The sequence below is a fragment of the Triturus cristatus genome, chromosome 8 (assembly GCF_964204655.1).
Source record: "Triturus cristatus chromosome 8, aTriCri1.1, whole genome shotgun sequence".
Classification (NCBI taxonomy): Eukaryota; Metazoa; Chordata; class Amphibia; order Caudata; family Salamandridae; genus Triturus; species Triturus cristatus.
This window is the reverse complement of record NC_140591.1, coordinates 452,401,119-452,425,848: the sequence shown is the minus strand read 5'-3', so window position 1 is coordinate 452,425,848 and position 24,730 is coordinate 452,401,119. Positions and strand designations below refer to the sequence as shown.

General features: G+C 50.8%; 1 protein-coding gene across 1 annotated transcript; it reads left to right on the top strand.

Moving 5' to 3' along the window:
- Window positions 1–88: 88 nt before the first annotated feature.
- On the top strand, window positions 89–22,962 carry LOC146802302 (keratin, type I cytoskeletal 12-like). Its single transcript, XM_085620420.1, has 10 exons — window positions 89–554; window positions 6,547–6,550; window positions 7,781–7,900; window positions 9,204–9,286; window positions 13,036–13,192; window positions 15,276–15,434; window positions 15,540–15,665; window positions 20,704–20,921; window positions 21,473–21,528; window positions 22,731–22,962. Exons 1-10 carry the CDS (start codon window positions 244–246, stop codon window positions 22,826–22,828), a joined length of 1,332 nt encoding a protein of 443 aa, XP_085476546.1. The 5' UTR covers window positions 89–243; the 3' UTR covers window positions 22,829–22,962.
- Window positions 22,963–24,730: the final 1,768 nt, after the last annotated feature.

Sequence of the window (24,730 nt, the reverse complement as noted above, 5' to 3'; positions counted from 1 at the left end):
GAGACCTGGAACACCCATGGTCCTCTCTATAAAAGGATGGATTAGCTCTCAGTAGAACTCTACCCCTTTCCTTGGAAGCGATTGGTGCTTGCCTCATGACTGCGGCGTCTTCGTTGTTCCAGGCGAGCAGAGTCACCGAAGATTTTTTGGGGTGCACCTGGGAGAGTACATCATCAAAGAAGTGTATTTGGGGAATTTCCACCATTTGGTAGATTTAAGTGTGGTGACGGTTCTAAGTTGATAATGGCCGCTTGGCAATCCTGGTCGGGGCTCCACCATGGAGGTCTCCCTAGTGGCTACTCCAGTGGGCCACAAACTATCCCATTGAAAGGCCTTCAAAGGCACGATGGTGGTATCTCTGTGGGCGTTAGTAGCTTTGGCAGTGCTGGTGGTGGCATCAGTAGAGAACGTTGGAGTAGCTATGGTGGTGGTGCAACAAGCAGTGGCAGAGGTTGGGGTGGCGGAGGGGAAGCTCTTCTCTCTGGTGGAGAGAAGGAGACCATGCAGAACCTCAACACCCGCCTGTCCTCCTACCTGGGCAAAGTGAAGTCCCTGTGTTGGAAAGCGTTCCCCGGGAGGTTGCGGAATGGGTTCCGGACCACCCTGAGGCCCACCTTTCCCAGAGTTAGGCCGAGCAAGAGCAGGGAGGCCCTTCCTGGAAGGGTCTCGCACCTAGGATCGCACACGCTACGCTTACTCTCTTCTTCGGATAGAGGGACACCACACAGTAATCGTTGTAAGATAATAAGCTTTTATCGGTGGTTATCAGGGATCTTTATGACCCGGCAGGCAGTTGCAGAATTAAGGCCACAAGCGGCAGCGATCTTGTGATGGAGGGAAAGGGGTAGCGGGACAGTCTTTCGATCAGTGTCTCTGCGAGATATCCGGCGCCCAGCTCTCAATCCTCGAGCTGAGGGGATGTTGCTTCTCTCGGCGATCTCTGCCGATTCTCTTGGAGGAGCGGGCCGCGAGTCACTCAGCAGGCACCGGAGGGTCGTAGTTCAGGGAGCCGCGACGGCGTCAGCAGGGCTCAGATGGTTCAGAGTTCGGGGAGCCGCGACCGCGTCAGCAGGGCTCAGATGGTTCAGAGTTCGGGGAGCCACGACCGCGTCAGCAGGGCTCAGATGGTTCAGAGTTCGGGGAGCCGCGACAGCGTCAGCAGGGCTCAGATGGTTCAGAGTTCGGGTAGCGTTCTTCTGTTCGGGGAGCGATCGAGCCGCGACCAAGTCCGGAGGCTCTCGTCAGTCCAGGTCTTCTCTGCCTCTCGTCCCCTCAGCACCCCTTGTTATACTCCCCCGCCTCTTTGAAGTCCGGAGTCCTCGCGGAGAGGGGTCTGGTGCCTGGGGGGCGGTGTCGGGGTTTCCTGTCGCTCGGCCCTTTGATCTGTTCAGGTGGGTCTGGGAGGGACTCCAGACACCCAGCAGGCGAGGCGCCCGCTCACCGGGGGCCTGGTGGTCGATCGAAACCTCCCTCGGGGAAGAGACCAGAAGTGTGGCAGGGTCGGCGCCTCTGGGTCTGGTTTGGGGGGGGGGGTTTCGTTCTTCCTCGGCCGGGCATGCGTGTTGGGGATCTGGTCGGTCCTCGGGATGTTGGTCCACGGACGCCGGAAGGCCGTGCCCACGAGGTTCGGCGTGGTTGTAGTGTGACTTGCTGGTCGGGAGGGCCCACGCCACGAGGCCGGTCTCACACGTGCCCCTCCCAGCTGAAAGGCGGGGAGAACTACCCATCCACTTGGGAGTTCTCCTCGCTGAAGTGGAAGAATCGGGACAGGCCGTCCGCATTGGCGTGGTCCGTCCCGGGGCGATGTTCCACAGTGAAATCCATCCCTTGGAGGGAGATGGACCAGCGTAGCAACTTGGGGTTTTCCCCTCGCATCTGCATCAACCACCGCAGGGGTCGATGATCTGTTTGCACTCGGAAGTGTGTTCTGAACAGGTAGGGCCGTAGCTTTTTGAGGGCCCAGACTACTGCGAACGTCTCTCGTTCAATTGTGCTCCACCGCTGTTCCCGGGGTAGTAACCTTCGGCTGATGAAGGCTATGGGCTGATCTATGCCTTTGTCGTCGTATTGTGAGAGGACTGCCCCGATGCCGTGTTCCGAGGCGTCCGTCTGGACCACAAACTCCTGGGCGTAGTCGGGTGCTTTGAGCACTGGAGCCGCGCACATTGCGGCCTTTAGGGTGTCGAACGCCTTCTGGCAGGAGGGAGTCCAGTGTATTTTCTTGGGGTGTTTTTTGGAGGTTAATTCTGTGAGAGGGCCTGCGATGCTGCCATAGTTTTTAATAAACCTTCGGTAGTAGCCGGTGAGGCCCAGGAAGGCTCGGACTTCCGTTTGGGTTGCAGGGGGTTCCCAGGACAAGATGGCGTCGATCTTCGGCTGGAGGGGGGCGACCTGCCCACTCCCCACCTGGTGCCCCAGGTAGGTTACGGAGCCGTGCCCAATTTGGCATTTGCTAGCTTTGACGGTGAGGCCGGCTCGGCGCAGAGCCAGCAGGACCTGACAGAGGTGCTGGAGGTGCTCGGTCCATTGGGAGCTGAAGACCGCTATGTCATCGAGGTATGCTGCGCTGAACCCCTCTAGTCCGGACAGGACCCTGTTCACCAGCCGCTGGAAGGTGGCCGGGGCATTTTTCATTCCGAACGGCATCACCCTAAAGCGGTAGTGCCCATCCGGGGTGGAGAAGGCGGAGCGCTCCTTGGCTCCCTCGGTGAGGGCAATCTGCCAGTACCCACTGGTCAGGTCGAAGGTGCTGAGGTAACAGGCGGCCCCAAGGCGGTCAATGAGTTCGTCGGCACGGGGGATAGGGTGAGCGTCTGCTCGGGTGACCGCATTGAGGCCTCGGTAGTCCACGCAAAATCTCAGCTCGGGGGCAACACCAGGGGTAGTCGCTTTCGGCACCAGGACTACCGGGCTGGCCCAGGGGCTGTCGGAGGGTTCAATCACCCCGAGGTCTAACATCTTTGCCACCTCGGTTTGGATGCAGGTCCGGACCCGATTAGGGACCCGGTAGGCCCGATGTCTCACTGGCGGGCTGTCTCCGGTGTCCACGTCGTGGACACACCAGCTGGTGACCCCGGGGGTCAGGGAGAAGAGATCCGCGAACTGCCCTAGTAGCTGGCGGCAGTCGTCGGTCTGTTGGGCTGTGAGGGCGGTCGACAGTCTCACTCCCTCCACGGATCCATCGGTTTCCTTCGCCCCCAGGGGGTCTGGAAGGGGCTCGGTGTCGTCTTCGGCCCCATCGTCGGTGGCCAGGAGTAGACTTAATTCGGTCCGTACAAAGTGGGGCTTGAGGCGGTTCACGTGGAGAACCCGGAGGGGGTTCCGCGGGGACTGCACATCGATGAGATAGGTGACTTGGCTCTTCCGCTCGACCACCTTGAAGGGCCCAGTCCATTTATCTTGGAGAGCGCAGGGTCTCACCGGGGCCATGACCCAGACTTGTTGGCCCGGCTGAAACTCGACCAGCGTAGCATTCTGGTCATACCAGCGCTTCATTTCTTCTTGACTGGCCTCGAGGTTTGCTTCTGCGAGTTCCCTGAATTTTCGGGTCTGGTTGCGGAGCGCCAAGATGTATCGGAACACGTCCGGAGGGGTCCCCCGGGGGGTTGTTTCCCACCCCTCCTTGACCAGGCTCAGGGGTCCTCGGACGGGGTGTCCATATAATAGTTCGAATGGGCTGAATCCCAGGGATTTTTGGGGAACCTCCCGGTAGGCGAACACGAGACATGGGAGGAGGACGTCCCACCTCCGGCGTAGGGGTTCCTCGAAGCCCAGGATCATTCCTTTCAGCGTCTTGTTAAAGCGCTCGACTAGTCCGTTTCCTTGGGGGTGGTACGGGGTGGTGAATTTGTACGATACCCCGCACTGCTGCCAGAGGGATTTCATATAACGGGAGATAAAGTTTGTACCCCGGTCACTCACGACTTCGCGGGGGAACCCCATGCGGGAGAAGATCCCCATCAAGGCCCGGCCCACCACGGGGGCCGTCACGGTGCGGAGAGGGATGGCCTCGGGGTAACGGGTGGCGTGATCCACTAGGACGAGGATGAACCGGTGGCCCTGGGCGGTCTTGGGGTCCAGCGGTCCCACAATGTCGATTCCTATCCGCTCAAAAGGGGTACTGACGACGGGGAAGGGCTGTAGCGGAGCCTTGCGCTTGCCCCCACTCTTCCCGCTGGCCTGGCACGTGGGGCAGGACTTGCAGTGGGCCTCCACATTTGCTCGCATCTTGGGCCAATAGAAGTGGGTGACGAGCCGTTGGTAGGTCTTATCCTGGCCTAAGTGTCCGGCCAGGGGTACATCGTGGGCCAGGCCCAGGAGGAGACTTCGGAAGCGTAGGGGGACCACTAGTACCCGGGCCGATCCCAACTCGGCCGACTTCTGTTCGCTGTACAAGAGGCCGTCCTCCCAGTATACCCAGTGGGTGCCAGTCTGGTCGCCTGCTGCTTGGGCCTCGGCCTGTTGCCGGGGCCCGATGAGGGACGGGCAGGTGGATTGTTCTTGGCAGAATTCTTCACGGGAGGGGCCCCCTTCGCAAGGCCACTGGGCCAGTTCTGGCAGGTCCTCGAGGTGGGTCAGGGTTTCGGGGTCGGACGGTACTGACCCTTCGTCGGGAGTGGTCGGCTCATCCAGAAGGGGGTCGTTGGCCTCTGGTGGTGTATTCTGGATCTCGGGGGAGGTGGCGGTGTCTAGCGGCAGGGGCTCTTCCCCCTCGGCGGGAGGCGCCCGGAGAGTCATTGAGCGCGTGGTGGCGCATACCCACTCGGGGAGGCCCATCATCGCGAGGTGGGCTCTTCGTTCCACTTGTCCCCACGGGGAGTTCTCAAGGTCGTTGCCCAGGAGGCAGTCCACGGGCTGGGAGGTTCGGACCGCCACCTTTAACTTGCCGGTGACTCCCCCCCATTCGAAGGGGACTAGGGCCATGCGACAGAGGCTCTCGGAATTGTCTGAGGAGATGACGGGGCAAAAGGCGCCAGGTAGGATCTGATCCTCGGAGATCAGGTGACAATGAACCGCCGTGACACTCGCCCCCGTGTCCCGGAGGCCCTCGATGCGGTGACCGTTGACCGTCACCTGCTGTCGGTACTTCTTCGTGTTGGCGGGCAGGGACGTTCCGGGGACCATCTCTCGATCCCCTAGGGAGACCAAGGCCATGGCGGCTGGTTCCCATTCTTCGGAGTCTTCTATCTCTTCCCCCAGGGCTACGGAGGCCATCTGTCGAGTCGGCGGGGTTGTTGTGGTGGACCGCTGGTACAGGGGACACTGGGGGTCGCTGGCATAGTGTCCGGTCTGTTGGCAGCGGAAGCAGGTGATCCTCGTTCGGGGCCCCGGCCTCCCTGGTGGCCCGGTGCTGGCCGGAGGTGGAGCTGGAAAGGGCGGGGATTGTCCTCTGGGAGGGCTGAGCGGGGATCCCCCCGGAAGCTCCCTGTGCCGGCCTTGATTCCCTCCGCCCCTCTGGTGGGGGGGTCCCTGACTGTGGCGACCGTAGTCCCCCACGGGGCCCCGGGAGGCCCGGGTGTTCACCCACCGGTCAGCCTCGACGGCCAGTTTTCGAGGGTCTGTGAGTTTGCTGTCCAGGAGGTGCTGGCGCAGCTCTATGAAGCAATTCGCGGACAAGTGTTCCCAGGCGATTAGGTCGAACAGCTCCTCGAAGGTGGAGACCTTGCTGCCCTTGATCCATCCATCCAGGGCCCGGCTGTAGAAGTTCACGTACTCCACCCAGGTGGTACCGGGTATCTTTTTGCAGTCCCTAAACCGTTGCCGGTACATTTCAGGGGTGAGCCCATATCTGGCTACCAGGGCCTCTTTCATGTGACTGTAGGAGTTCATCACGGTGGAGGGCAGGTCCAGCAGGGTATCTCTCCCCTCGCTCAGGAACTGGCCCCACAGCCCAGCCCCCCAGTCCTTCTGCGGGACTCGGTGGGAGGTCATGGCGACTTCGTAGGCCTTGAACCATTGCTGAATATCGTCGTTCTTATAATATTCTTTTACCACATCTTTGGGGATGTGGACCTTTGGTTCCCCGGTGGAGGAGATGGGTTGGGTTTCCGAGGGTCGGGCCTCCGCCTTCTTAGCTTGGAGCTCGATTTCTTTTAGGCTACGTTCGTGCTCTAGTTGGAGTTTTTTCTCGTCGTGTTCTCTCTGTCGTTTCTTTTCCTCTAGTTCTCCTTGTAGGCGTAACTGTTCCACCGCCAGTTTTTTCTCAGCCAGCTTTAGCTCTCCTTCGATTTTTAATTTTGCTAGTTCTAGTTCGTGGTTGCGACCTCTTTCTCGGTCCGCTAGTTCCTCCGGGGATAGGCCCCTCTCGGGGGCGCCGTTCCTCCCCGGGCTGCTTCGTGGTTCGTTGGGAGGTTCTCCTTCTGTTTGTGTCCGGGGAGTTTCTGCCTCGACCCAGGTTTTTAATGCCCCCTGGAAGTCCTCTTTCGTGCTTAGTCCGGTGGTAGCGATTCCAAAGTCTTTGCAAAATTGTCTCAGTTCTCGGTGTGTATAAGATTCTAACTGGTCCTTTTGGAATGCCGTGCTCGGGTTGGTGCCTGCGGCACCTAGGGAAGTTTCTCCTTCCATTCTTCCTGGTAGTGCGTACGTCGTCTACTGCACGATCTCTAGGTGTTGGCTCGGATCCCGTCGCCTGCCACCAAATGTTGGAAAGCGTTCCCCGGGGAGGTTGCGGAATGGGTTCCGGACCACCCTGAGGCCCACCTTTCCCAGAGTTAGGCCGAGCAAGAGCAGGGAGGCCCTTCCTGGAAGGGTCTCGCACCTAGGATCGCACACGCTACGCTTACTCTCTTCTTCGGATAGAGGGACACCACACAGTAATCGTTGTAAGATAATAAGCTTTTATCGGTGGTTATCAGGGATCTTTATGACCCGGCAGGCAGTTGCAGAATTAAGGCCACAAGCGGCAGCGATCTTGTGATGGAGGGAAAGGGGTAGCGGGACAGTCTTTCGATCAGTGTCTCTGCGAGATATCCGGCGCCCAGCTCTCAATCCTCGAGCTGAGGGGATGTTGCTTCTCTCGGCGATCTCTGCCGATTCTCTTGGAGGAGTGGGCCGCGAGTCACTCAGCAGGCACCGGAGGGTCGTAGTTCAGGGAGCCGCGACGGCGTCAGCAGGGCTCAGATGGTTCAGAGTTCGGGGAGCCGCGACCGTGTCAGCAGGGCTCAGATGGTTCAGAGTTCGGGGAGCCGCGACCGCGTCAGCAGGGCTCAGATGGTTCAGAGTTCGGGGAGCCGCGACAGCGTCAGCAGGGCTCAGATGGTTCAGAGTTCGGGTAGCGTTCTTCTGTTCGGGGAGCGATCGAGCCGCGACCAAGTCCGCAGGCTCTCGTCAGTCCAGGTCTTCTCTGCCTCTCGTCCCCTCAGCACCCCTTGTTATACTCCCCCGCCTCTTTGAAGTCCGGAGTCCTCGCGGAGAGGGGTCTGGTGCCTGGGGGGCGGTGTCGGGGTTTCCTGTCGCTCGGCCCTTTGATCTGTTCAGGTGGGTCTGGGAGGGACTCCAGACACCCAGCAGGCGAGGCGCCCGCTCACCGGGGGCCTGGTGGTCGATCGAAACCTCCCTCGGGGAAGAGACCAGAAGTGTGGCAGGGTCGGCGCCTCTGGGTCTGGTTTGGGGGGGGGGTTTCGTTCTTCCTCGGCCGGGCATGCGTGTTGGGGATCTGGTCGGTCCTCGGGATGTTGGTCCACGGACGCCGGAAGGCCGTGCCCACGAGGTTCGGCGTGGTTGTAGTGTGACTTGCTGGTCGGGAGGGCCCACGCCACGAGGCCGGTCTCACACCCTGGAGGAGGCCAATGCCGACCTGGAGTATAAAATCAAAGAGTGGTACAAGAACAACGCCGAATGCAGCGCAGGAGGCCCCAACTGCAACAAATACTTCAAGCAGATTCAGGAGCTTCAGAAGCAGGTAGGACTGGTGCCTTGAGGAGTGCTTCTAGCCACCCTCACTTCAGAAGATAATATATTGTGGCTTTCTTGTTTTCGCTTGACTCAGTTGAAGCTAGTAACAGTGCGCACCAAGAGCCGAGCTGGAGTCCCTCCAGGTTCTTTAGGTTCTTTCTGTAAGGTGGAAGCAGAGAATGAACATGATCTGTGATCGCAGTAGGATTTGTCTGCCACGACACACAAAAACAATATCTGATGGCTGTAAGAAAGTGTGGCACATCGCGCCACACCCTCATTTACAACATCATTAAAAGTGCCCGCCTTGATGTCGCCAGTGATTAGGTTTATTTGTGGAACACACTACAGATCTAATTACCTCTAGGCGCTGCGTTTGTAAACTAGCCTCCAGAAGGAGAAAACTAACAATTTAAAACAAATATGTGGTTGTGTTGAAAGCACTGTCTGCCAAGCAGCATCCTTACTGTACACATGTTTGATGAACTATTGCTTGTGTTGGGAAAGGCCTGCTCTTCAAGGAAAGAACGCTTTGTTTTGAAATGTATGTGATGAGTGAGGTAGTGTCAGAGCCTGTAGGATTTATGGAGAATGTCATTTGTGTTTTCCTAAGCCATTCGCTTAGGAACTCGCTTTCATAAGATAGCTCTTCCTTCCTGAAACAAAAGTTGCCATAGAGGTCAATCTGTGATATCCATCCATGGTCAGCAGCGGCTCCATCCTTGGTTTCCATGGTGCTGTCCTTGTACCTCTGATCTCAGGAGTCATGAATGGAGGCGGGATCTTAGGGCCCTGTTTGCTTCTGCTGTTTTCATTATTTTCCCTTACCGTAGCTCCAAAGCAGCAGAGAAGAGACTGGTGAGGGCCAAGTGTAGCACAAGGGGCCAATCCTCTCATGACATCAGTGGGCAAAGTGTATGTGATGTCACTTCCGCTACCCTTGGCTTATCCATGAGTTGGTGTCCATGCACCTTTCTTACCATTTCTGTAGGAATGAAAGGTCGAGTGACAGACCAATCCGTCTTATAAATGCCTTAAAATGTCCACAGGGCAAAGATCACTAAACTTGGCTGCAAATTAGGAGCCAGGGCACCTTTGCTGTTTGTGGGCTATCATTCGGCCATAGCACCTGAACTTGCGATAAATCTATGTGAACTGCCATTAATTCTCAAAATTAATGGAAAAAAACAATTATTGGTGTTTTAAACAGTACGTTGGTGAAAACGACCTCGGCATTTAGTGTGAAAAGTGTTGAGCGCGTTGTCCAGCGGAATGTAGTGTCGTGTCCAGCTTGTCCTGTTGTCTTCCAGATCACAGCTGCTTCCATTGACAACGCCAAGACCATCCTGCAGGTGGACAACGCCAGGCTGGCACTGGATGATTTCGAAATTAAGTGAGTTCGGGGGCGTTGGGGTGGGGGCGGGGGAGTCATGTGTTTCCTCATAGAAAATTAAGGTTGAGGAAAGTCATCCTTTTGAAGCTAAGTGAAACAAAAGATCTGATGAAATGTTAAACTGGCAACATTTATAAAACCTGAGGAAAGCCCACAACAATAAGCGGACACAATTTTAAAATTAAAATATTAAACCTGAACGCCAAAAAGGGGAGGATGGGTGTTGTTGCTGTGGGAACATTGCCGGAAGGCAGGCTCCACCATCCACCACCCTACCCTCAGTATTTCATGTTCTTTTTCTACCCAGCTATCACCCTCCGTCACTATTTCCTCCTTCTTTCCTCTTTTTTTCCCTTTCTCTCTCTTGTTCTGGGTCAAAGTCTGATGATCCTGAACAATAAATCCCGGTCTCTATAAATGAGTGCCAATAGAGGGAATGAGGAGAAACGATTAGAGAAGGGGCAAAAAGTTTGAGAACAGTCCAAAGGCAGGATTTGGGGAATAATACATGTGAGGTGGAGAGCAGAGGGAGACAGGGGCATATCAGCAAGGAGGCGATATAAAATTATCGCCGCTTTTGAGTCCGTTTTCAGACGAAAAGCGGCGATAAGTTTATCGCCTTATCAGCAAGGTCATGCTATCGCGTGAATCCTTTCATTAGCTCCCTTTCCCGTAACTCCCAACTTTGCATCTCTAATGAGATGCAAAGTGGGCGTTCCGTCCCAAAATAACTGGAGAAATGTCGCTAACCGACATTTCTCCAATTATCAATGGGCACGCTAACAAGCATAGCGATAAGAAAAGTAGCTCTGACCCTGGTTATCGCTACTTTCCTTTCGCCTGCTTTTAGTTTGACTTAGCCATTATATCCAATGTAAGGTGGATATCATGGCTAAGTCTGACCTGCCCTATCAACAAGCTATTGCCAAACTTTGTGAGATTATCGCTGGATTTCCAGCGATAATCTCACATTTGGCAGTTAGCGCTTGGAATTTTATCGCTTTTGAGATAAGCGTTGCTGATAGCACGCTATCTCAGCGATAAAATTCCGCGTTAGCCGGCAATAATTATCCTAGCGCCAAGTGCGCTTAGCGATAATTTTCGTCGGTCCTTGATGATATGCCCCATAGCTGTCTAAACCATGTTAAGTACGTATGTATTAGACTTACACATTGTAAACTGAGCCATCAAGCGCCGGAGTGCGGTGGGATTGAGATACGCTGTACAGGCAGGCCTATGGCAGGTAAAGGCGGCAGTATGATCTTAGAGTCCTGGCTTGAGAAGGAGGATAGTAGTATTTTTACGGGCAGACCGCGCAGAGAGGGACACGCTGTTCAGAGACACCAGTAGCAAGGTGTTATTTTGCGACCAGATGTTGCTGGAAGAGGTGAGTCTTCACTTCCGTCTGAAAGGATGGCGACAGTCATATCTAGGATGGTAGGGAGTCCTACGCCTTGGGAGTGGTTCACCAGCTGTCTTAGTCCTGGTTGTTCTAAAGGTGGTGGATTGGTGTTGACTGCCTTGAGGGATGATGAAGCAGGGCTTGAATGTGATGGGTGTCGGTCGTGAAGCCAGAGGAACCTTCAGAGACTTGCAGAAGGCAGCACACATGGAAAAAGAAAAAACGAGGAGAAATAATGCCTTTCTCCTCATTTTGCCAACTTAAGACCAGGATTTTCCTGGTCTTAATTTTGGCGCTGCCTCCTATGTACGCCACCCTTGTACATAGGGGCCAGCGTCAAATACAATGGCTGTTGCAGTGGAACGCCCACCGCAAAACCCACTGCACGCCCCTTTCACGCTAAACATAGCGTGGAAGGGTGCCTTATGTACAAGGCAGCCTTAAGCCATGTTAAATGGCTTAACGCTGCCTTGTACATAGGGCAAGGCCCCTATCCCCACGAGAACGTCACAAAAAGTGACGTTCCCGTGGCGATAGGGGTTTATACATATACCCCATAATTTTTATTGGTAGAAGGGGGAATGGTTCAGCAGCAACATGATATTTTGCCTAGAGAGATAAACAACCTTGCACCATTCCTTTTTTTGGTACATGCTCCAATATTATATGATGTAAAGCTGATCACATGATTGCTCTATGCCATATGCTTAAAATAGAAAAACTGTCAATATCGGGACTATAATTTATAGGTAATGTAGTTTCATTTTATTGCACCATTCATCCCCGCTTGTCTCAACAACTCACCTGTCCAACGAATATGGAGTCTATCTTATGGAACGAGTTGTTTAACAAGACCTAATTCCACACCAAATGGGTTTTGCTGCATAGATCTCTCCATGTAAAATCTGCCAAAGTTTGTCTTGGGGAAAAACTGGAAACACACCCCAGAATTGAGGAAAACATCCATTATTACTGTTATCCTCCCCCTTGACAAACCTATTAAATACGACACATGGTGGTATTGGTATTTTCTGGGTGCAGTATTACCCCCTGTGAATCCTGCGGGAGTAGTGATCAGGGTGTGAGAGACAGGCCGAGCATAAGCATTGCTTGCTGAGAATCTGCACAGCGGAAGGGCTTAGGTAGGGCTCCAGCCAATGTAGGAGAGGAGAGGGATTGATTTTTAGTGATCCTTGCCTAAGAGGCACTTTTAAACCAGGAAGGACAGTCCGAATTTATCAATCAGGCCAGTAGAGTTTGAAGAGGATGAATACCTAATATTTCGGCCTGGCAGATCACAACTTAATTCTGATTTTAAGAAACTTAGATGACCTTACTTACTGTCGTGTTACTCTGCACAGCTTTTCTCGCAGAAACGCTTCATTTATAAATTAACATAAGCACATTTTTGAGGCTGTGAATATTAAACCTGGCTGTAAGATACTATCAATGTGATATTTTTACATTGACTAAAACAATAATTTGCAACAACGTTGAACATAGTTGTAGGCGGAGTAAGAGATGGCAAAAATTGTTTCAAAAAATGTAAGAGACCTTGTAAATATGACAACAGATCCCAAGAAGATTCTGCTAGAATATATTTTCCTTGTGGCGATTTAGATTAATAGGACTTCTTTGTGTACTTATGGCTAGAAAGCAAAAGGACGTGTGTGATGTTTTAATGACATGTGCTAGCGTGCAAAGGGCATCATTAGCATGGAGGGCGGACAACCGCCATAGCCCCGGGACATGGGACTGCCCGCAATGCCTGCGGCGGTCCCGCAGATACAATTTGGATGCGCCCACCACACTGGCGGGCGCATCCCGCATTTTTAACATTGCGGCGGGCGGTGTAGAAAGCAATGCCGAAATGCCAGTTGTGCATTTCAATGAAAAACGTGACAGGCACCGCGCGGTGATTGCCACATTGTACATGCAAATGCAGGGGGGTACCCCAAAATACCTGGGGGCCCGCTACGGGCCTCCAATGTGAAAGAATGCATGCCTTTCCGTGGCGGCAACGCCGCCACGGAAAGGCAAATCCCCGCATGCATCTTGATATGGATGGTGGTGTCTAACAGACACCGCCACCATATTAACAGCTTTTCCGCCCGGTCGACTCATCGACCGGGCGGAACACCGGCGGACGGTCTTTCCGTCCGCGGGGGTCCCCCCCGCCATAGTAATATGGCAGGGGGAATTGGCATGCGGGTTGGAGAAAATGTCGGGCGGATCGCCACCGCCATGCGGGCGGTGGCGAACCGCTCGACTTACTAATGGGCCTGAGAGTATCGCCTGGTTATATGCTCGGTAATGTGCTAGCAGTATTGTCTATCTCTGGTTCCAGGTTCGAGAACGAGCAGTGCCTGCGCATTAGTGTTGAGGCGGATATCAATGGTCTTCATAAAGTCCTGGATGAGCTGAGGCTGGACAAATCAAGCCTGGAGGTGCAGGAGGAGAGCCTGACTGAGGAGCTAGCCGCCCTCAAGAAGAACCACGAGGAGGTAGGCTGGGGTCTGTGAGTGCTATCGCTACCCGCTGTGAGCATGCAATGCCTGTGTGTAAGACTGGCCAGGGGCGTAACACAGGCCCCCGCAGCTCCCGCGGTGCAGGGGGTCCGCAACCTCCAGGGGGCCCCCTCAGCACTGCACTTCGGCTGGAGAGCTCCAGACTGAGTTCGGAGGGGGCCCCTCCACTTACCCTGCAGTGGGGCCCCCTCAAGTTTCGTTACGCCACTGAGACTGGCTTATGGAGAAACCAATATATATCACCAGGGCAGTCACATGGAAAACAGGATTGGGATGAGGCGTTCATTTACCCTGCAACAAGACGTGTCTCCCTCTGCCTCAGTCCTGCCAGGAGTTTATAGGCACCCTCCTGTCTGGAAAAGTCTGCACCTTTTCTGAGACCTGAAGTCTTAGAACAGATGCAGTTATTTGCCCTACCCAAGCAATGGTATTTTGCACACCCAACTCCCCTCCTTCATGCCCTGGTATTCTTTAAGAAGAAATGCAAAGGTATGTCTTGTACCTGATGTTCAGGGCGAACTGTGATGCCAAAACCAGCTGTGCGTCGGTGTCTGTGAGAAAGGCTTCTATGATCATTCAGGGGCACATTTAGAACAAAATGATGAAATGCAGTGCCGCAAGCCAGCTTGCTGCGCCATAAGGAAAGCGCAGGGATGTGTCAAATTTACAGCAATACTATGCATCCCTGTCCTTTTCTTTGCACTGGCGCTGTTTAGACAGCTTTACGCTTATACAGACATCCTAGCGCCATGGCGCAAGGCTGCCTGCATTGAAGTCCGGTTATTTTTGTGTAGGAAGGGACACCTTCCTACACAAAAACAGTTGTTGCCCCTGCCCTGGGGAGGCATATAGTTTTGACGCATTCCCAGATTTACGCTATGTTGTAAATTTGGGAATGTGTCAAATACCATGGGCGTTGAGTGGGAACACCCACTACAACACCCTTGGCAGACCTCCCAGACGCAGTGTGAGGCAATGCAGTGACTTGCGATGCATTTTCTCACACTGTGTCTGCGAGGCCATGAAAAGCCATGCTGGGTGGCTTTCTGTGGCCTCGTAGATATGGGCCTGCACTGTGTGCCTCTGGAGCGTCACAAAAGTGAAGCTCCGCTGGCAAAAGATTTCCGCAAGTGGTTTGTAAATAAGCCTCTCGGGGCCTCATTTAGGAGGCCCCTTGCGCCGCAGGAACATCACTTTTTTTGACGTTCCGTGATGCCGGAGCCTGCTCCATATTTACGTGGCAGCACTAAGCCACTTTTTTGGCTTAATGCTGCCTCGTAAATATCATCCCCTTTAATGCGTTTTTCTGCCTTAAAGGGGAGTGCAGTGGGTTTTTCTGGGGGGGTTCCCAGCAACATCCATGGCTTTTGCTACTCTCCCAGATTTACGAGAAATCGTAAATCTGAGGTAGCACCAAAAACCTAAGGGAGGTACAACGAGGCGAAATATCTTTATTTCTCCTCGTTTTTCCTTTCTCTATGTGTGCCGCATTCTTCAGCCCACATAGAAAGAGGAAAAAGCCTCTTGTGATTCTTTTTGTGCAGGAAGGATTCCCTTCCTGTACAAAAATAATCCTCTCCGCAATGCAGGCGCAGGGGAAAAAGACAGGAATGCATTGTTGTAATAGATACGGTGCATTCCTGCCTTTTTCGTTTGCCGGCCTGCTGCGCTGCCCTATGGCAAAAACCCTATAAATGAGGCACTCGGGTTCAAAGAATTATCTTAACTTAGTTTACATTTTTCATTGAATATTGAATTTTTCTTCTATGTATTAATATATAGTGTTATCAGTAATTAGTCAAGACGCAAATTAACCAATATTATACTGCAGATATGTATCATTGCATCTTCTCCAAAATTAGATAAGCACTCAATTTGCCAAAATTCAGGAATAAATTGGAAATTTGCAATCAGCCTGACACCTTTCATAAACCTTTACGAGCATATTCAGTAACTATTTTTCTTGCCTATCACTGATGCCACAACACGCAGACTGGGCTAGGCTCATGCTGGACCAAAAGGATTCATTAAGCTGTACTTTCTGTGTCCCAATGCCCAGGAGATGAAAGGACATCAGGCAGCAGGCGGGCAGCTGAGTGTGGAGATAAACGCGGCTCCAGGAGTGGACCTGCTGAAGCTCCTGAATGATATGAGGACTCAGTATGAACTCATGGCCGACAAGAACCGCAAAGAAGCCGAATGCCAGTTCAACGAAGCGGTAAAAGTAGCGACAGAAAAACGAAGGAGGAAGGTTTTCTTTACCAAAGTCTACATGCTCTTGGATTTCTTTAACGTTCTCTATTGTTTTTGTCTCGTCCCCCAGTGCAAGGACCTGAACAAAGAAATTGACTGTGGCAGCGACCAGATGCATTCCGGCAGGAGTGAGATCTGTGACCTCAAGCGCAGCCTCCAAGCCTTGGAGATAGAGCTGAGGGCAGCCTTGGCCACGGTACGTGACTGCTGACCTTGGGAATGTCTGAGCTATGGACCTGATTACGAGTGCAGCGGACTTACCACTTTCACAGTCTGCCGAATCACGATTCTCCAACTTGTTCCGGCGGTGGACCGTCTTCTGCACCAGGGAACCGCCGTTCCTTGGTGGTAGCTCGTGGAGGGGCTATGCAATATGCTGAGCAGAAGTGGTGCGGTCCCGCCAAGCATATAACGAGTTTTCCCAACGCCAGCCTTTTCATGGGCACAAGTCCGCCATGAAAAGGCTGGCAGTGGGAAAACAAAGGGGGCCTTACAGGGCCCCCATTCTCCCCACCATGGGGATGCATTCAGGGGGACACAACATGCGCCCCCGTCTGCTTGCCCCGTCTGCTTGCACCCCCAGGTCCAGCACAGCATGGACTTCACAGTCCTTGCTGTATTGGAACATTTTTACCCATTACGGTGCCTGTTTTTCTGGCACCACCACGGGAAAGGCAAAAGGACCGTCCACCTGCACGAGTTGAACTTGTAATCAGGTCCGAGGTCCTTTCGCAGCTTTGGCGCAGCTGTGCCGGTGGCGAGCCGGCGTGACTGCTCAAAAGTCGCAATCAGCCCCTATGAATACTTGGCCTCCATAAGGTGGAATCTAAGGGGGACGCTTTGGGCAAGAATGTTTTGCTTTTCAACCTACATTCCATATTTTAAAAACAAGGGCTTGAGTGAAATTTCCTGACTTCACTGGAAAATTAAATAGTCCTCTAAAAAGAATTGACCAGCACAATCAATTTTAGTAGGCCTGTCTGTCTACTCCTGCCTAAACCACCAACACGTATTTTTTTCTATCGTACAAAATGTCTTGTTCCCGAGATAGCTTCTCCATACATTCGTTGCTCCCTCTGCATTATTTAAATGGCTGAAGGGCTCAAATGTGGGTTTTAATTCTTTGCCATTGCTTGATTGTCTTTGGCTGTCCTTTTCCTTTGTTGTGCCTCTCCATTCCTAGATTTTCCATGCCTCCTTTATTCTGCCTTGCTGTCTATTGCCCCTCATAGTTGTTTCTTTAACGTCTTGACTTTCCTCTGACTTCTATGGTATTCCTGGTTCCACCTTAGCAATCTGGGTTTTTATTTATCTTTGCCTTGTTCTTTGACTTTTTTGGGGCTCATTTGAAGTTTGCAGAAGTGGGAGCACTATTTTAAATGGCGGTACTCCTACTCCATCGTAATGGTTGTTGCTGCACCCCATTTAGAGGTGTATAAACCACAGGGTTTCTGACTGAGGAGCATCAGCTGCCTCTGTAGTTTGAAACCTTTGACCTGATGACACATCCTCCAGAGGGATATAGGGTCATAGTCACCCAACCTATTTAGAGCAGGTGGCTGCCACTAGAATTGCGTGTTTGGAACCACCAGGTGAGTCATTCTCTGTCAGGGAAATTTCACAATAGCTCCCAAGCATAGGAAAATGCTCCCTGTATGTCAGACCATTGTTATTTGTAGTTTTGCAAGAGGATGTTCTCAGTTTGGGAGTTTATTCTTTAAAAGTAAAAAAATTACTAAGTAGCCACAACAAGCAATGCGCCAGGACAGCTGTTCTAAATGAATGTATGACGTTACAACGCATACATTTATAACGCATGCCTTACCACTGCAGTTTTTACATCGCAACACCCTTGACAACGCATACATTTACATCGCATGCCACTACAACAAGTTTTTTTAAACTACATTTACAACGCATTCTATTACATCGCTTTATACCTTTACAACACATACCATTACATTGCATTTGAGGTAAGTGTTGGCTAGTGTAGGGGTAAAAATTACTATTCTAACTCCAGGAGGTGCAATAGTAGGGTGAGTGTTGCATAGTGTAGGGGTAGTACGCGTTGTAATGGTATGCATTGTAATGACTGTAGGAAGGTGGATATCTGACTATGGTTACCCCCAACTTTTTGCCTAGTGTCTAGCTGGTTTTTCGACTTAGTTGACCTGAGATCCTGCCATTCAGGGTCTCAGGCTGTCTGCTCTCTCTTTAAAATGGACTCCATGTACCCTAGGTACATACCCAATTGGTAAGGATCACCTTATTGGACCCTGTACAGTGTACCCTAGGTACCCAGGGCATAGGTGTACCCTAGGCCTCCCAGGGGCTGCAGCATGTATTATGCCATCCCTGGTCTGGCCCTCCAATCAGACACAACTGGCTGATCACTCAGCTGGGGCAAGGTCGTGTAATCACCCCTTGCTTAGATATAGTATACCTATATCTACCCTTATATTTAGACACATGTGTACCTATCAGCCACTCCTATGGCAGGCCTTAACAATCCTGGAGGCAGAGTGCTTGGTAACATGTGAGATGGTGCTCTAGCATGAGCTGAGCCTGTCTGCAGCTTTCGGAACCATGTCCTTATAGCTGTTCTATGATATAGCCTACCATATACTCTTAAAGTGCCTTATAATCTTAAACGGTTATGGTAACTATGGTTTGGCTTTATCAAAACATGTCGTGTAAGGTGTCTAACACTTTGGAATAATACCCCCATACCATTTCTGGTGATGAGGATATTATTCCTCCCTTCTAGAGGGAGAGACATGTTAAAATCCTACTTTGCTGTTTAACTCTCACCAAAGCCTCAGCATCACAAAATGGATGCTGCTGCCACAGACACGAGTCTGACCTCCTGCAGCTGGAAGCCCTCCCAGCCAGGGAGGCCTGGACAATAGGTTTCCTGCTTGGGGAGGTGCTAGCACCTCCCCAGACAGACTTTAGTGTATTGGGGCAGGGAGGGCTGAAAGGAATGAGACATGCCTGGGGCACACAAGGTGCTCCATGCATAGTCCAGTTCAAACCGGTGCTGGGGCACTCCAGCCCCAGCTCTGGCGCGAAACTGGACAAAGGAAAGGGGGTGTAGCCACTCCCCTTCCTGGTCCCACCCATAGGAGGGACCTTGCAGGTAGCCAAGCCCACTAGCCCAGTATATTAGTAGCTAGCTGAGCCCTGCTAGATTAGATTATCCTGAACCTGCAACTTGAACAGAAACTCTGGACCTTCGACATTCGACGAAAGAAGAAGACTGAAGAATCTCCCTTGTGGCCAAGGAGTGGCCACCCTGTGCGAACAGGCACCATCAAGAGACTTACCCTTTGCTTTGCTGAAGTTCTACGAGGGACTGACTGCAGAGCCTGACCAGAGCCTTGACTTCCAGACTTCTCCGACTCTGATCCACATCCACAGCCGAGCTGAGATCCGTGGAGGTGATGAGAGACGTGGGACTGGCTACCTGGGAAAAGTGGCGAGTATCTTCCAGCGCAGCTTCTGAGGCACCCTCGAAGTTGTGCACCGGGGATTGAGAAGCCCCAACCCCAAGCACCATCTGCACCGAAGATCAGCCCCCCACACTCCACGAGTCCTGCGTGGGGCCCTTCTGCATTTTCCTGCTTGCCGCGTCTGTCCGGTTGCTTGCCCATTGGCTAGTAACCTTCGCGACGACACACCTTCAATTTTCCACTGCTGGTCCGGCTCCTCCAGACTGGCACCCGCTCCTCTGTGAAAGAGAAGCACCCCAGACCTTCCTGGTCTGCACCAGAAGCAAGTCCTCCATTCTTCGTGGGTTCCGCTTGCCAAGGCTTGGTGAATCCTAGTTCGACTTCGACGCCGCCGACAGCACGAGCCTTCGTGGGACAGCTCGCCTCCTGGTCCTGGTCATCCTCGACATTTCCTGGTCCCCGTGGCTGCTGCGACAAGCTTCACCTCTTCACCTGCAATCTCCCGACATCGCCTGGTTCCTTCCTGGTTCCACGTGGTCACTGGCTAGTGACCCAGACTCTGTCCCTTCTGCTTGCAGGTATCCTTCCTTCTTGATCCCGGCCTTGGGATCCACCGGATACTCTTCACTGACTGCCTGTCAGCATCTTTCCTTCAGGCATCCATAGGAGTCGACGACGAAACCCGACGCAAGTTCACACCTATGCACCCGCAGCCCGTGGGCTAGGTAACTTGGGTACTCCGGTGCTCATCAGGGTATTGACTATCCTAGTGTCTAGTTCTCAAGTCTCGACTTCCTAGTTACTCCAGAAATGTCCTAAATCTTAATAATCCTAAACTGTACTATTTCTATCGATTATACGCATTACGCGTGAGTGTTTCCACTCTGCACCTGAATCCCGTGGGCCTCCCACTTCCTAACTGTTGGTAGTGTAGTGTAGCCCCAGCGATTCCCTAGGCCTAGGCCTATCCTATTTCCGTGACAGGGGTCCTTATACCACTTATTTAGTATATGGTTTGCGTGGCCCCTAGGGCCTAACTGTATTACTTACCTGTGTGATTTAATGTATGCATAATTAAGACTGTGTTGTACTTACCTCTAATCTCATAAAGAGTGCTGAGGGTTTGACTAGAATAAATACATTCTATTTTTATATATATCTGTTGTGGTGTCCTTTCATTTGGTATTCAAGGGGTTACATATGGTATAACAGCTGGGTTCACATGCCATTCAGAGTTTAGCCTAAGACTGCTCTTGTCCATGCTACCACTAGGATAGCTGGTCTATAAGGTTGACTTTACAACCAATCCCCATAAGGGTTGTTTGGACTGATACAAGGTGTACACTAGAACTAGTGACATCATATATCAGGCCAACTTCTCACAATGACATGCGATGTAATGCCTGCATTGTAGTGGCATGCGTTGTAGTGTCATGCGTTGTAGTGACATGCAATGTAACGGCTGCGTTGTAGTGACATGCGTTGTAAAGGATGTTGCGATGTAATGACTGTGTTGTAAATGTAGTGCGATGTAATGACTGCGTTGTAAAGGTTGTTTGCCATTCTAAATACAGCTGGCAGTCCACTGTAAAGGATGAGGAGGCCATGGCTGTGCTGACTTGTAAGGAGTGAGGGCCCACCATGGGGTCTTAAAGAGCCTGTTTGTGTTGTGCCTTGACATTGGTTGTGCCTCCCTTTCCAGTCCTTGTTATCCGTTGCCATGCCATACTTTTCCTTGTAATTTTTGTTCTTTTTTTTCATTCTCTGTTCTTTTGTCAACAGAAAAAATCCCTTGAAGAGACCCTTGCAGAAACAGAAGGACGCTACTGCCTGCAGCTCTCCCAGCTCCAAGTCCAGATCAGCGCAGTGGAAGAGCAGCTAGTCGCCATCCGGTGTGAGACCTCCAAGCAGTGTGCAGACTACGAAGACCTCCTGGATGTCAAGACCCTGCTGGAGAAGGAGATCGAGACCTACCGACGGCTCCTGGATGAAGATGGCGCGTAAGTCGATGAGCAACTCATCATTGCGTTGTTTACTTCGAACAATATGGGGCAAATAGACTTGTTGCCCGCTATCAACACAGTGCTGGTTTGCTTATAACAAGTGGTGGATTATGAAGGAGAAGGTTCACATGTCATTATAATCATTGAAATGCTGAAAAAAACAATTTCCCAGTTGATCAATTTTTAAAATGCTGATCGATCATAACATTCAGCAAGAACGTTCCATTCAATATTTGGGCAGTGGGGTGAGGAACTCTAGTGTGAGATGGTGTCTCACGACTGGAGTGCTTGCAAAGGGGAGCATAGTCATTTATTACGTAAACTAAGGAGCAAACGTCATCACTCTCTACTGCTACATGTGAAAAACCATACTTGTATGGTGATATGTAATTTTTAATATTAATATGTCATTTCTATGCACAGTCAAGTGCTTAAATCTATGTCCAGGTGTGTATATCACTTGAGCCATGCTGGACACGTCCTACCATTGGCAGTCTAACACTACTGCAATAAGGTAATGCTTGTAAATTTAGATTCATTTTTTGCAGGGCTTTCCCGAGTTCACAGTCGAGGTCACAATTGAGATCCCAGGCACAAAGCCGAGGTGAGTTTTCTTTAATGACGGTCAGACATCATATTTCCAAAGGCTGCCTGTTTGCAGCTTCCTTTGACCCATGTTTGTTTCCTGCAACTGGCTATTGTAAGGGATAAGGCCAAGAGCTGCTCAGAATGTCCTACATGACGCCAAGTTTAACCTTGATTGGTTGCTCTGTTTCTTGAAGATGTAAGTAGACCAGAAATCCGAATGTAAGGCTTGAATTTTCTCCAGCTTTACCTACAAAATGTAGAGGTGATCATCAACCCTGTGTTTGGACAACGGACAATGCCTCTCCCACTGATCACCTCCTATCATTGATTCATGCCTGCAAGACATGGTCGAAGAGCTGGCCAAGCCTGACTGGTTTGATTGAAATGATATTGAATTTGAGAACGACTGCCCTGTCTGTAAGTCCAGGACAGATGCCATTTTCTCAGCCACACAAAAGAATATCCATTTAAGACAGAAGCCTTTATGATGTTCCCCTTGAGGCCAATTTATACCAAAGGTCCCCTTAGCTTTAATGTCGCATAACAGGCAAGGCTGCGACCCATCTGGAGGTGATGCGAAATCTTACACTATCTCCCTTGGAAATAAATTCTACCTATTGGCCAATGGCGGATCTGTTAGGAAGTGGTATTTAGCCACATTTTTCAAATTAGGGGATGAGTGATTAGGTGCATTTCCATATTATTGTTGTTCTATGAAATAAATTGCCTCGAGGGAGTGAAAACCGCAGAGCAATATTGAGTTGGGCTAAATAAATCTTTCGGTCTATTTCACATGTCCTGTGTTTTTCTGACCCCTTCTGCAAACGTGCTATACATCAGAGCCCTCGCGCGAGGCCTGTCTCGATTGCAGTGTCCCTCTTATTTAAAAAAAAAAAACACCAAACCCTGCGGTGTGCAATGCCAGGGAGCATGGAAACAATATTCGAAAATATCATGTAGTACAATTTCAGATCACCACTGTTCCAAAGGCGTTCAGCAAAACAGTGAACTTGCAAACTTGGCATCCGCAGAGCAGTGCATGATGGTCTACCATGTATGGCTTAGATTTGCATACCGAAGCCTGGGTAGCTTTGCGGCGTAAAATCTGTATTAAGGGAGATAAGCAATTATTAAGATGATTACGAAGAATGCCTTCCTTTGCTTCTGCCATACATATGACGTTCTTCGGGTCTCATGCACTATCTTTTATTTTTCTAGGTCCACAGAAAACAAGGAAGGTCCAGACAATAGTTCAAGAGGTGATTGATGGAAAAGTGATCTCGGAAAACGTGAAGGAGGCAGTAGTACCAATGTAACCTCGGAAAGTAAAATGGCCGCCTTTGACCCTGCGGACTCCTCAGATGAAATAACTAAGGTCATTTGCCTATACCTAGAGAGGTAGAAGCCCCAGATTTAGAGCCCTTTTCCGCGCTATTTACCCCGCTGTCTATACTGCTATGCTTTAGTGCCTTCCCTGCAAGCCGTGCTATAGAAAGGTACAATCCAAGAGTAGGGTGGACAAAGTTGGAAACTGTGCAATGGCAAAGTAAACAGTTTGCATACTTTGTGATTGCACAGCTGGTGATTTTATTCCAAAACATAGTCATAGATGGCCGTGAAAAAAAGTTCAACAAATAGGTTACAACCACTTCCCTCTCTTCTCTTCTCTCTGCTTCCTTTAATTAATGCACAGCATACCTGCTGTGCATTTAACCAAAGTTCCACTTTGCTACCCTGTCAGACTCTCTCTGTCTCTCTTTATTTATCTCTCTTTCTTAGATGATGACAGATTGGCAGAAATTGTCCAGCATCAGCTGTCTTTGGGCTGCTCAACTCCTGAATCTTGGTCTATCCCAACTTCAAGAAATTGTTCCTAAAACTTTATGAACCTTATAGTTTGCGGTGTCTCACAAATACCAGACATTCCACTAATAGACGTTTTCTTGTAAGAGAAAAACAAACGCTGCACCTACTTTTTGGCTTCATACTCAATTGCCACAAAGAGAAATATTTTAGGGGTAATATTATATAGCCAAATATTTCTTTCCATGAACATTTCACAGCCAATCTAAGGCTTTGGGAATTAATCATTCCTAATTACTTAAAGTGCCAAAGTGTGTACCTTTTCCATTGTCTCACAAAAATTATGTTTTTAACAAATCCTAGTTAAAAGTAGTACAACTTAAAGCACTAAGGCCCTCGTTAGGAGTAGGCCTATAAATTGTAATGGGGCCGGTAACAGTGGTTACTAGTCCCATCGGAATTATGAGATCTATGGTAACATCTTATACCTCCTAACTTTAACCTAGGTATTTGGCAGCTAAAGGCAGCCAAAATCTACAGGTGAAAGTCTGGGCCAAAATTAGGCTAGACCAGGAGAACCTGACCGAGAACTATTAATTCCCCTCGTAATTCCGCATTTCATGGTGGATCCTCAAAGTTCCACTTGTAATGGACCAGATTTTCCCCATCCATGGAGATTAGCTGTTCCCCTGATATCGGTAACTCCGGGGGTGGGGAAAACCAGCCCATCTACCAGCCTCTAACTGAGAATGCCTAAGACTCTTCCTACTTCTTTTCCATTTCTGCTTAGACCTTCAATTACAATTCTAGACCTTGGTGCGTGTTCTAACTCTGCAGCTTCTACAAGGATAGACATAGCCAAACTTGAAGGGCAGCCAGGAGGGTTGGGGTCAGCGCCTGTGTCCAGCAGACTATATGACCTCACCTACAGCTTCAAGGGCTTACTTGTCTCTAGTTTAGCAAAAGATCTGGGCGCTGTTATGCCGAACCTACTTGTTCCTGCAATTCTTCGAAATAAATTGTATTTCTGTTTGCAAGCATGACATGTTTGTTTGGAGTCGTCTTTGTATCTGTGAAAAGCAATCTATCTTTTGTGAGTCGGTTAGTGAGTGAGTGAGTGAGTAAGGGAGTGAGCGAGCGAGTGATGAGTGAGTGACGGCACGTGTGCTATCACTATTATAGCACACTTTACATTAAACTGTTTCATTACGCCTCTAGTTGAAAATCTCCACCAGCCCCTAGTTGCATTCGTACTCCATGTGCCATAACGTTTTGCGCATTTTTTCCTGCGCTGCGTCCTTAGAGTGCCAATGCTTGTGCCTGATCTTCTTCTTGGCCTGATACCTGTTCCAATCCCTAGAATAGTAGGGTGCATTTTCTTTCACACATCCCCCATCATACCCTCTTCCATTGTT